Source organism: Orcinus orca, chromosome 19, assembly GCF_937001465.1.
Source record: "Orcinus orca chromosome 19, mOrcOrc1.1, whole genome shotgun sequence".
Taxonomy (NCBI): domain Eukaryota; kingdom Metazoa; phylum Chordata; class Mammalia; order Artiodactyla; family Delphinidae; genus Orcinus; species Orcinus orca.
In genome coordinates this window covers 3,147,334-3,159,356 of record NC_064577.1, presented here as the reverse complement: position 1 = coordinate 3,159,356, position 12,023 = coordinate 3,147,334, and the positions used below count along the sequence as shown (strand labels likewise).

Sequence of the window (12,023 nt, the reverse complement as noted above, 5' to 3'; positions counted from 1 at the left end):
TAGTTATTTTTTTGGCCACACCGCGGCATGTTGGATCATAGTTCTCCAACCAGGGATCGAACCCGCGCCCCCTGCAGTGGAAGTGCAGAGTTTTAACCACCGGACCACCAGGGAAGTCCCTTGAAATTCTGTTAAATAGAAACTTCCAGAAATAAGGACGGGAAGAGAAGAAACTGAAGGAACATCTCAATCTCTTGCTTCTCACCGTGAAGGAGATGATATATTTTCCCATGTGTTGGCTTTTTTGGGACCTCCAGGGAGGGGACGCTGAATCTCAAGGTGTAAAGAGAGCAGCTCAGCGGGACAAAGGCACCCAAGAAGCTCCCCAACATCACTGTTCTGCCCTGGCAGCAGAGAAATGATGTCCTTTGCCTGTCCCCTCTTCGTCCCCCACTTCCCCCCTCGCCTTGCCTTCATACCTTAGGTTGCCTTTCCCAGATTTCTCCTGGGAGATTTATTTCTGTCCCTTTTTTCATCTAAAGCAGCGGAAATGAATCATCTTTTGGCCTGTTTGGTAAACAACCCCATGCCCTCTGACCCCTCTCCGGGCTCTCTCCCTGGTCCCTCTGGAGAGGTTCCTAGGCTAGTCCTCACCCCCACAGTCAAGACCCTCCTGGGTGCTTACTCTTGGTAATGTCCCCTTCCCCCAGGGCCTGGAGGCTTGACCTCCTCCACCCTGGGGAAGATGGGAAATGACACAGAGCATTCCAACGGATGATCCCATGAGCTGACCAGAGGGGCAGGGGAAGCAAGGGAGCCACTGTGTTTTGAGGGCTTTGTGTGCCACGTACTGGCTCATCTCAATGACCCTATTAGGTGATCTCTCGACCCTCATTTTACAGATGAGGTGTCCAAGGCTCAGAGAAGTGAAGGAACTTGCCCAAGGCCACACAGCTGGTCAGTGACGAAGCCAAGATTCAAAGTCTGGATTCCTGAATTCATTCCATTATACCATGCTGCCCTATGTGTTCGCATGTGTATATGCATGTGTGTTGAATTGGGGATGCTGGCAGATCAGGTGCAACCCACCAGAATGGAAACCTAAGATGATGTGCATTAAGCCTTATGCATATGACAGATATTTGCCTACAGAGGGGATGGCAAGTGTGCACAGTGTGTGCCTTACCAGGAGTCTGTGGATCACTGAGGATGGTGTCAAAGAGGGACAGAGATGGGGGAGGGGGATTCACGAAATGCCCAGATTCAAGACCACCTAAGCCCTGCCCACACCTCATGGTGATGGAACTTCACAGATAGAAATGCCCAGCAGTGTCCCTACTGGTGAAGCCACACTTCCTGGGGGACACAGTCATGCGACTATTTATTAGACTTCTAAAAACGTGCAGGTGCTTTTTCTAGGAGCTGTGTGGGATACAGAAGTAAATCTTCTGACATCAAAGTATCTAGTGTGCGCATGTGTGTGTGTTGGGAGGGGAGAAGGAATTAACATAAATATATAAATAACTGTAATGCAAGATCGGTACAAAATGCTCAGGGCCAAAGGGCGAAATGGATCCAATAACGGTTGGTATTCTAGCAAGACCAGAAGCTGGAGAGATTACTCCAGGCTAGGGATCAAGGAGGGCTTCCTGAGGAGGTGGCATATGAATGTCTCAAAGCCTATGAGTAGATGTAGGATCTATAATACCTCAGGAGAACGCTTTAACAGAAGTTAGATCCTTTTTAATTTGCCAAGGACATATGCCCTTATTCCTCTTTTACAGAGGTGTAAACTGAGGCCCAGCGAGGTTGACCAGGTTGTCAACAGTCACAACGCTAGCCAGTGGCGGTCCAGGATTTGACCTCGGTCCAGGGTGACCGACTCCAAGCCCTGCTCTGGGTCCCTGCCGGGCGGGCGTGCGCCTTAGAGAGGAACGCAGCCCGCAAACAGGACGTGCCGGGGGCGGGGCAGAAAGTCCAGGAGGGGCGGGGCTTAAAGTCCTGGGGGGCGGGACAGGCGGCGCGGGCGGGCTAGAGGCGCCGGGTTTGCGTCCCGGTCCACCTGCGGGCGAAGGCGCTGACCATGGGCGGCCGCAGGCCGGGGGGCGGCCGGACTGAGCCCTGCTGAGCCCGCGGGGCCGGCCATGGGCGACCGCGAGCGCAACAAGAAGCGGCTGCTGGAGCTGCTGCGGGCGGCAGGCACTGGCAACGCGCACTGCGCCGACTGCGGGGCGGCAGGTAAGGGCGCGGCGGCGCGTGCAGTCCGGAACGTGGGACCGGCCCCCGGCCCGCCGGCCCCCTCCTCTCCCTTCAGGCCCGGGCCGGTCCAGGACTCCCGCTAGATCCGCGCGTGACCCTTATATCACCTTCGGACCCGGGCCCCCGGCAGCCCTCTCCTCGGCCAGTACCGCTCCCACTCGAACCCGGCCGGGCCGCCTGTTCTCCCCGCTCTGGACCTCGACACTAGATCCCGGCCCCGGGTGCCCTGACCATTCTACTCACCTCCCCTGCCAGACACCCTACCCACCCGGACCACGGTCCTTGACGTCTTCATTCCGGACCCAGCCACTTCCCACACGCTCGGATCCAAACATGCTACACACCAGGGATCCCAGACCCCGGACCCAGTTCTGCCCTGATGGTCCAGTGCCCCTTCCCCACCCGCCCCGGACGTCCCCAGGGTCCTCCCACGTTCCTGCCCCACAGCACTCCTACCCTGTGGACCCCGAGCGTCCCTGACTCCGACTTCCTCACCCTCAGCTCCCCAGCCAGGCGCCTCGGTGCCGGTCCCTTCCTCCGCGCTCTCCTCTAGGTTCCTCGGAGTCCTGACACTTCCACATCGCGCCCGCCTCAGCCTCTCGCCCCCATCCTCCTCGGGACTCCTTCCAAGATCTTCATCCTGGCCGCCGCCGCGCCAGGGCCAGTGGGCTGACCAGAGGGTTTCATGCTGATCTTAGTTCATCCAAGGCGGGGAGGCTAAGAGAGGAGTCATGGGCTGAGCTGGACACCTCCCCAGGCTAACAGCCAAGCCCTGCCTCTTTCGGCGCCCCCTGCCCAACCCTGATTTCTTCACCCAGCTCCCCTCCTGTCCTCTTGTCCCGCAGATCCCGACTGGGCCTCTTACAAGCTGGGCATCTTCATCTGTCTGAACTGCTCCGGAGTCCACCGCAACTTCCCAGACATCAGCAAAGTGAAATCTGTGAGACTTGACTTCTGGGACGACAGTATTGTGGAGGTAGCGAGGGGCGCAGGTGGAGAGCATTGGAACAGCAGAACTGGGGTGGAGGCAGTGGGCGGGGCACTCCCATTCTACAGGGAAGGAAACTGAGGCCAAGAGAGGGGGGATAAGGAGCCAATTAGACTTGCCTTAGACGAGGCCCTGAGTTCAAATCCTAGCTCCATCACTTGCTTACTTACTAGCTATGAGGCCCTGAGCCTCCTATGTAACGCTGGTTGTGAACCCTTTCCACATCTGTGTTATAAAGATACCCCTTCATAGGGCTGCTGTAAGGATTAAATGCAGGCTCCAGGCAGGTACAAAGTAAATAGTCAATTAACAGCTACTGTTCTCATTCGCTGAAATCCTGGACTATAACAGAAGTATCCTGATTCATGGTACATAGTCCTCCTCCAGTCCCCCTAGCCAGGGAGGGGACCACTTTTTTCTCCTGACCTACAAAGATGGAGGACACCTGCAGCCCAGATAACACCATTCTGGCCAGGAAACCTTCAGAGAGCAGGCGGTACTAAACTGGGCTGGCTAGCTGAGGATTTCCGGGACTATTGGGGAAGCAGACCCATATTTACTGAGTACCCATCTGTGCCATGCACTGTGCTAGACCACTGGGCTAGACACTTTACTCATTCATTCCACACGTTACTGTAAGCCTACATATGCTGGGTATAGGAGAGAGCAGTGAACAAGATAAAGTCTCTGCTCACATGGAGCTTACATTCTAGTGCAGGAGAAAGTTCTACTGGAAACCAGCACCTAAACCTGAGGGTCGTTTCTTTGTACCTTATCACTCCCCTGTTATATCTTCTTCATCTTCATGGGTGAGATCCCTGAAGCTCAGGGGCTTAAGTATTGCCCAGGCGTCACTCAGTGAATAAATGGCGCAGCTGGGATGCAGATCCTGCTCTTTTGAGATCCAAAGCCCATGCAAATCCCACGACACAGCCAAGTGGCCACTGGGGAAGGGGAGAATAGGGTTCCCACTGCCCAAGGGACATGGATTAAAACCCTGATGTTTTTTCCACACATGCCCTCACCCCAGATATGCCACTGCTGTTATGAGTGCTGTTGGCCAGGGCCACTCCTGGCACATCTGCCTCTGGGTCTCTTGGGTGCCAAAGGCCCCCAGTGTTCTTCCTGACCTACATACTCTATGGGGCGAGCACTGAACTTCTTCCATCCTCCAGCTCCATCTATCTCCTGCGGACTTGCAGGGGCTGCTGCTGGTGGTCCTGGCCATCTGTGGAGGGGGTGGGAGAAAGAACATGAGCTTTGGAGTTAGACAGGTCTGGGTTCAAATCCCAGCTCTCCACTGACTAGCTGTGTCACCTTGGGTAAGTCACCTAACCTCTCTGAGCCTCAGTGTCCTCACCTCTAAAACGGGGGTGGTAATATTACAATGGTTGAGCGGATCGAATGAACTAATGCAGGAGAGCTGTAAAGTGCTCTGCCTGTATGAAGCATGGTTGTTACAGCACCTCATTGCTCCAAGTTGGGGCTTCCCAGCAGCACAGATGACCAAGCTGGGTGGGGTGGCGGGGAGGAGGGGAAATGTGTCAAACCCCGGGAGGAGTGTCTCCTGACTCAGCCCAGGAGCCAGTGAGAACAGTGGCCTTCAGAGTAGACCGTGGTTTCATTTCACGTTTTTTCAAGTTCTAACATTACCCCAAGTTGCTGTTGTCTTGCAGTTTATGACCCACAATGGGAACCTCCGAGTGAAGGCCAAGTATGAAGCCAGAGTCCCTGCTTTCTACTATATCCCCCAGGCCAACGACTGCATGTGAGTGGGTGACTTCCTGGTTCCCCCCCACCCCCGCTTCCACCACTACCCCATCTCCTGTGTGGTGGTCTCTTCTACAGACATGCCCAGCAGGTGGAGCAGGAAAACGTTTGGTACTGTCATGGAGAACACGCAGACCTGATGAAAGCCCCTCTCCACCTTCACAGCTTGGGTTGTCACTTGCCCCCTCTGGGACTCAGTGTCCACAGCTGTGAAATGGGGCATTTTCTTTAGGATCTGTCCCTTTGACTTGATGTTCTCATAGCCTACAGGTGATAACTAACTTGATTAAGAAGCCGCCGGTATTTTAGCAGAACAAATGTGTTTCAGCTATTATACTTTCTATGGAGTCCCACCTGAGCTGTCCCCCCTGAGCTCAATGTTGCTCCAAAGCAGCTGCTTAGGCCCCACCTAAGCACTTACCATGTGCTCTGCACAGTACAAGCCACTTTGTATGCATTTAAACCTCTCAACAACCCTCACGGGTAGGTAGGTATAATATTATTGGCATACTCCCCAAGTTCAGAGGAGTTAAGTAACTTGCCCTTGGTCACACAGTGGATAAATGGTAGAGTGGGACCAGGTCCCAGGTGGTCAGACCCTAAGACCACTGCTCTGTCCAGTGTAGCATGCTCAGATCTCATGGGTGGGCCACAGGAAGAGGCTCTTGGACTGTCCTGGCTTAAGCTCATGAACACACAGTGGGATGTGGCAGAGTAGATGGTCCAGGGGAGCTGTTATCTGTCTCATTGACCTAGAGGGCTGAGGCTGAGGTTGGAATAGTATAGTGGTGTGCATATAGCCCACTGGGGGAGATATTTCCCCCTGGGGAGACACTGGCAATGTCTGAAGACATTTTGGGGTTTCACAACTGGGGAGGGGGTGCCACTGGCATCGAGGGGGTGGAGGATGAGCAGGGATACTGCTAAACATCCTACAAAGCACGAGACATCCCCCCACCACTAAGAATTACCTGGTCCCAAATGTTAATAGTACCCAGGCAGAGAATCCCTGGCTAGCCTGAGCAGGCAGCTGCTGTGATGCTCCCATCCTCAGCTGCGGGGTCTCAGAAAGTTGCCATGGGAAGAGGATGCATCAGACACAGCTGACTAAAGAGTCTCTCTTTTTAGGGTCTTAAAGGAACAATGGATTCGAGCGAAGTATGAGAGACAGGAGTTTATGGCTGAGGGGAAAACCATCTCACCCCCAGGTAAAGTTATTTTCATCATCTTTTGAGGGCTAGTTCTGATGAGTTCTAGAAAACAAAGTGCCTGAGTATTAGGAACAAGGTCAGCAGAGATATACCTGCCACCCTTGCTCTGGCCACAGAGGCCAAGTTGTGGGTTCCTCTGTCTCTGAAATAGCAACACATCGGCTGGTGGGGTTTTATGGTCTGACTGGCCGAGAAACACATTCGTCTCAGGTCCTTGCAGGGCCACAGGGTGTATAGAGTCTTCAGTATAAATTGCAAAAAGACTCACCCACCGGGCAGACCAGGAAGAAATAAGACACCCTGCTTCTGGCTACTGTAACCCCTGGTGTGGCACAAGCCTCGGGAAGGTGCATGGACTGGACTTCACCTCCCTTCCCGCCTTTGTGCAGGGCACAACCTCATCGGTGGCCCTGAACCTGTGGCAGTTTCTGCCCTTCTACTCTGAGTCCAAGTTGACACTGACCCAGAGAGCAAAGTATACAAAACTGCTCTTTGAGGACCAGAGGCAGCTAGTGCTCAGCTCTCCTAGTGGCCAGGAGCACAGAGGGCACTCATTATTCCCACACTCTGGAGAGTTTCATTAGGCTGATGTCAACGTGAAGTTGGGCCTCCTTCAGAATCAATCCAGTTTCTTAGGATTTAGCCTACTTATTTTATTTTTATTTTTTTGTGTGTGATACGCGGGCCTCTCACTGTTGTGGCCTCTCCTGTTGCGGAGCACAGGCTCCAGACGCGCAGGCCCAGCGGCCATGGCTCACGGGCCCAGCCGCTCCGTGGCATGTGGGATCTTCCCGGACCGGGGCACAAACCCGTGTCCCCTGCATCGGCAGGCGGACTCTCAACCACTGCGCCACCAGGGAAGCCCAGGATTTAGCCTACTTAGAGTTTACTGTGTCTTCTTAGGAAACAGCCAAGGAAGAAAGTTGAGGGTAGCCCAACTGAAATCATACAACATTGCAAATTTGGCCCCAGACAGGACCCCCATGTCCTGCAGCTGAAATAGCTAAATTAGATCCTAGACATTTTAGCAGCAGGTGAGAGGTTCATTCCACCCCTGAGACCATACTGTACGGGGTTCATGAGTTGCTTGTTTGTCTTGAAGCCGTGAGTGTTCACTCTTTCTCATCCTTGGTGGAAGGTAACCGAGAAGGGTTCCTATGGAAGCGGGGAAGGGACAACGCACAGTTCCTGAAAAGGAGGTTTGTGCTCCTGGCAAGAGAAGGCCTCCTGAAGTACTACACTAAAGAAGAGGTAAGTCTTCTCTTACACCTCCCAGAGCGCTGGCTCTCACCCCACTCAGGTCTACATTTTTATTTATTTATTTTATTTTTGGCTGCTTTGGGTCTTCGTTGCTGCACGCGGGCTTTCTCTAGTTGCGGTGAAGGGAGGCTACACTTTGTTGTGGTGTGCGGGCTTCTCATTGCAGTGGGTTCTCTTGCTGCGGAGCACGGGCTCTAGATGCGTGGGCTTCAGTAGTTGTGGCACATGGGCTTCAGTAGTTGTGGCATGTGGGCTTCAGTAGTTGTGGCTTGTGGGCTGTAGAGTGCAGGCTCAGTAGTTGCTGTGCACGGGCTTAGTTGCTCTGCGGCATGTGTGGTCTTCCCAGACCAGGGCTCGAACCCATGTCCCCTGCACCGGCAGGCGGATTCTTATCCATTGTGCCACCAGGGAAGTCCCAGGTCTACATTTTGATCAATAGTGCCTCGTCTTGTGTATGAGCTCAGCCACTGAGACTTAGGTACCACACGCTGCTACTTTTCCTTGTTATACAATCCATCCAGTCCACTAAAAAGCACACCTTCTCTTCACCTAGAATGGGCTTAGACTGGTCCATGATTAAGCCTTTGATGATCACTTGATTTTTACTTCATTTGTTTATGTACTTAAGAAATATTTATTGAGCACCTACTATGCTAGACCTTATTCCAGGAACTGGGGATACAGCGATAAACTAAGCGAAGTTCCTGTTCTCCTGGGGCTTCCATTCTAGTGGATGGAGACAGGTGTAACCAAAACATACATCAATACATAATCTATCCAGTGGCAATAAGTTATATGAAGTAAAATAAAAGAGGGTGAAGAGTTAGAGCGTGGGGTAGAGGGAGGTGCTACCACAGGTGGTCAGGGGAGGCCTCTCTGATGACATTTGAGCAGAGAACTGAATAAATGTGAGTTATGTGGATTTGTGGGCGAAGGGTAGAAGAAGTAGAGGGAACAGTATGTACAGAAGCCCTGAGCATGGTCATGTGTGCTGATTAGAAAAGATGAGCCCTCTGAGAGGGTGCAGCCCTGGTCCCTGTCTAGGCAAGCAGAAGCCTGCATGGCGGTTCTCACTTGTACCTTCAGCCAGGGGCTTTTTGTTCAGTGCACAAACTGCCCAACCATGAGCCGTAGCCCTGGCTTGAGCTGGGAATGTATTTGGTGAGTCTGGAGGACATGAAGGAGGCCAGAGTGCCTGGTGCAGCGTGAGCAAGGAAAAAATGGGGCGAGATGAGCTCACATAGTGGAAGACTTCAGAGGCCGTAGGAAGACTTAGGATTTTTCTTTGGAAACAGCTTTATTGAAATATAAATTCACACACCATTGGATTCACCCATTTAAAGTGTATAATTAATAGCTTTCAGTATATTCATGGAGTTGTGCAACTATCACCACAATCAATTTTAGAACATTTTCATTACCCTAAAAAAAGAAACCCCACATGTGTTAGCTCTAGTTCTCCACTCCACTCCCCTCCCCCAGCCCTAGGCAACCACTGATCTACTTTCTAACTCTATAGATTTGCATATTCTGGACATTTCATACAAATGGAATCATACAATATGTGGTCTTTTTTTAAAAAAAATTTTGTTTATTTATTTATTTATTTTTGGCTGTGTTGGGTCTTCGTTGCTGCACACGGGCTTTTTGTAGTTGCGGCGAGCAGGGGCTACTCTTCGTTGCGGTACACGGGCTTCTCATTGCGGTGACTTCTCTTGTTGTGGAGCACGGGCTCTAGGCACATGGGCTTCCGTAATTGCGGCTCATGGGCGCATGGGCTTAATTGCTCCACGGCATGTGGGATCTTCCCTGACCAAGGCTCAAACCCGTGTCCCCTGAATTGGCAGGCAGGTTCTTAACCACTGCACCACCAGGGGAGCCCGTAATAGTTCTTTATATATTCTATACACAAGACCCTTATGGGATATATGATTTACAAAACATTTACATTCTTTTTTTAATATTCTTTTCTACTATGGTTTATCACAGAATATTTTTACAAAACATTTAGGCGTTTGGATTTTACTCTGCTGTTGGGAAGCCACAGGAGGGTTTTGAGTACAGAAGTGATCTGCTTTGACTAAAACTTTTGGAAAGGGGCACTCTGGCTGCTACCGGGGCGAGAATGGAGTTGGGGGTGGAGGCGAGAATGGAGCAGTGGGGAGGTGAGGGTGGAAGCAGAGAAGCCAGTTAGGAAGCTGTTGCAATAATCCAAGCGAGGAATAATGGATTAGATCAGGATAATCGTGACGGAGCTGGTTAGAGTGGTCAGATTCTACGTGTATTTTGGAAATAGAGCCAATGGCATCTACTGAAGGATTGGACACGGAGTGTGAAAGTCAGCAGAATCAGGAATGATTCCCAGATTTTTGCCTTATGCAACTAGAAGTCTAGATTTGTCATTTGCTGAGATGGCAAAGACTTAGCTCCTTACGGGGATGATCAAGAGTTCCTTTCCCGTTTGAGATGCTTATTAGTCATACAAATAGAGACTGAGAAAGAAGTTCTCAGAAGTTCTGAGTCTAGAGATTTGGGGAGAGTTTGGAGCTGGAGTCATCAGCATGTAAACTGGTTTAGCAACCGGACTGGCTGGAGTCACCTAAGCAGGGGGTGGGGGTGGATGAGAAAAGATGTCGGAGGACTGAGTATTTTAGTTATTTGTTGCTGAGTGACAGACACACCACCCTAAAACTTAGTCGCTCAAAACATCAGTCTATCGTGTCTCACAATCCTGTGGGTCAGGAATTTGAGCAGGCAGTGGCTGCCCCATTGTACTCAGTGTGGCATCAGTGGAGAGGTTGGGCTGCGCTAGGAGACCCGGGAAGCCTTCACTCACACGTCAGGCGCTTTGGGATCCTCCTTGTGCCTTCTCTGTGATCGTTCCTCATTCAGGAGTCCAGCTCAAGCTTTGTTGCAGCATGGCAGCCGGCTTTCCCCGAGCAAATGAGAATGCTGCCAGGCCTCTCAAAGGTTAGGCCAGGAACTGCCTTCTGTTGGTCAAAGCAAGTCATGCAACCAGCTCCAATTCAAGAGGAGGGGATATAGATTCCACCTCTTTATGGGTAGAGTGGCATGGGCAAACTAGGAGGGAAGGAATTGGAGAAGCCCATCTTTGGAGATTATCTATCACACTGAGCCCTGGGATATTCCAATATTTAGAGGAAAGATAAGAAGTTTCCAGCAAAGAGAATGTGAAGGAATGGCCAAGAAAGTAAGAGAAGGACAAGCTCTGAGCACTTTAGCCTTCATCTTACTCCATTTCCTACATGCAGAAATTACTATTTATGTCCCCTGTTGCTTTCCTGGATGGACCAGAGCAATGCCAGAAGATCTGCCCAGTGTGGCCTCAGTCTGGGGCCAGATGAAAAATGATGGGGGATGAAGAGTATTAACCCTCCAAGAGAGAGTAGGGATTTCTTCTCAGTCTTCAGTTTAAATCACTGAAAAATATTGCAAGTACTAAAGGCAGGAAGAAAAAGTGCTGCTACAGAGTTAGGAGCAGGCATCGAACCCCAGTAGCTGTTGTGAGTTAGGATGTGAGTCTCATCCTTGGTTGGAAAAAGTTGATCTGTTTCTCAGTCCTAAGCCTGTTCGGTCTAAAGCAGTCTAAAAATAGAACAAGTTGCCTTTGTTCTTTTTTTATTTCTTTACCCAAATGGAAAAGTTTTAAATTATAAAGGTAACTCATTTTTATGTGAAAATTTTGGGTAATACAAAAAAGTGAAGTTTAAAGAAAGCAAAACTCAGAAGATATTTCAACATAGCAAAATATTAATACCCAGATCACATTTTTTTAAAACCCTAAAAATCAGGAAGAAAAAAACAATCCATTGGCAGAAGAGGCAAAGGAAATGGTTTGGTAGTTCACAGAAAAGGAAACCAAAATGCCTGATAAATACAGGAAAAGAAGCCCAATCTCTCTGGCAGTCAAGGAAATGAAAATTAAAATCACAATGAGATATACTATGTATCCACCATAATGGCTAAAATTAAAAAGGTTGACAACACCAAGTGTTAACAAGGATATGGAGAAACTGGAACTCTTATTGCTGGTGGGACATAAAATGATACAACCTCTTTGGAAAACAATTTGGCAATTTCTAATAGAGTTAAGTGTACACTTAACCATATAACCCAGCTTTTCCACTCCTAGGTATTTACAAAAACATATGTCCACAACAAAATTTGTCCACAAATCTTGTTCACATGTTATAAAGCAGAAACTAACACACCATTGTAAAGCAATTATACCCCAATAAAGATGTTAAAAAAAAAAAAAATCTTGTTCACAGAAGTTTTATTTGTAATAGCCAAAACCTGGAAGGTATCCAAATGTTCATCCACAAATAAATGAATTAAAAAATTGTAGTATATCCATAGAATGGAATATACCCAGCAATAAAAAGGGACAAGCTACTAATAAATGCAATAATGTGGATCAATCTAAAAAATATTGTTCTGAGCCAAAGAAGACTTATACGGGAGTATGTACTATATAATTCCATTTATATGCAATTTCAGAATAGACAGAACTATACCAATAGAAAGCAGATAAGTGATTGGGATTGGGGTGGGGTGGGGATTGATGCAAAGGA

General features: G+C 49.8%; 1 protein-coding gene across 9 annotated transcripts in view; it reads left to right on the top strand.

The window, feature by feature from the left end:
- The first annotated feature begins 1,955 nt into the window (after positions 1–1,955).
- The window catches only part of ADAP2 (ArfGAP with dual PH domains 2), a 33,805-nt gene continuing 23,737 nt past the window's right edge, over positions 1,956–12,023 (top strand). For 2 of the 9 annotated variants that reach the window (XR_001119667.3, XM_033423445.2), the window contains exons 1-5: positions 1,958–2,178; positions 3,045–3,175; positions 4,864–4,955; positions 6,086–6,165; positions 7,307–7,419. Coding sequence is in view for 3 of the 9 variants with exons in the window: in XM_033423445.2 (XP_033279336.1) it covers positions 2,085–2,178; positions 3,045–3,175; positions 4,864–4,955; positions 6,086–6,165; positions 7,307–7,419 (510 nt within the window). In the remaining 6 variants the exon portion in view is untranslated. Of the gene's footprint in view, positions 2,179–3,044; positions 3,176–4,846; positions 4,956–6,085; positions 6,166–7,306; positions 7,420–12,023 lie in introns of those variants that run through there. The other 7 variants (XR_007473381.1, XM_004267172.4, XR_004481996.2 and 4 more) reach the window with 6 other exon arrangements.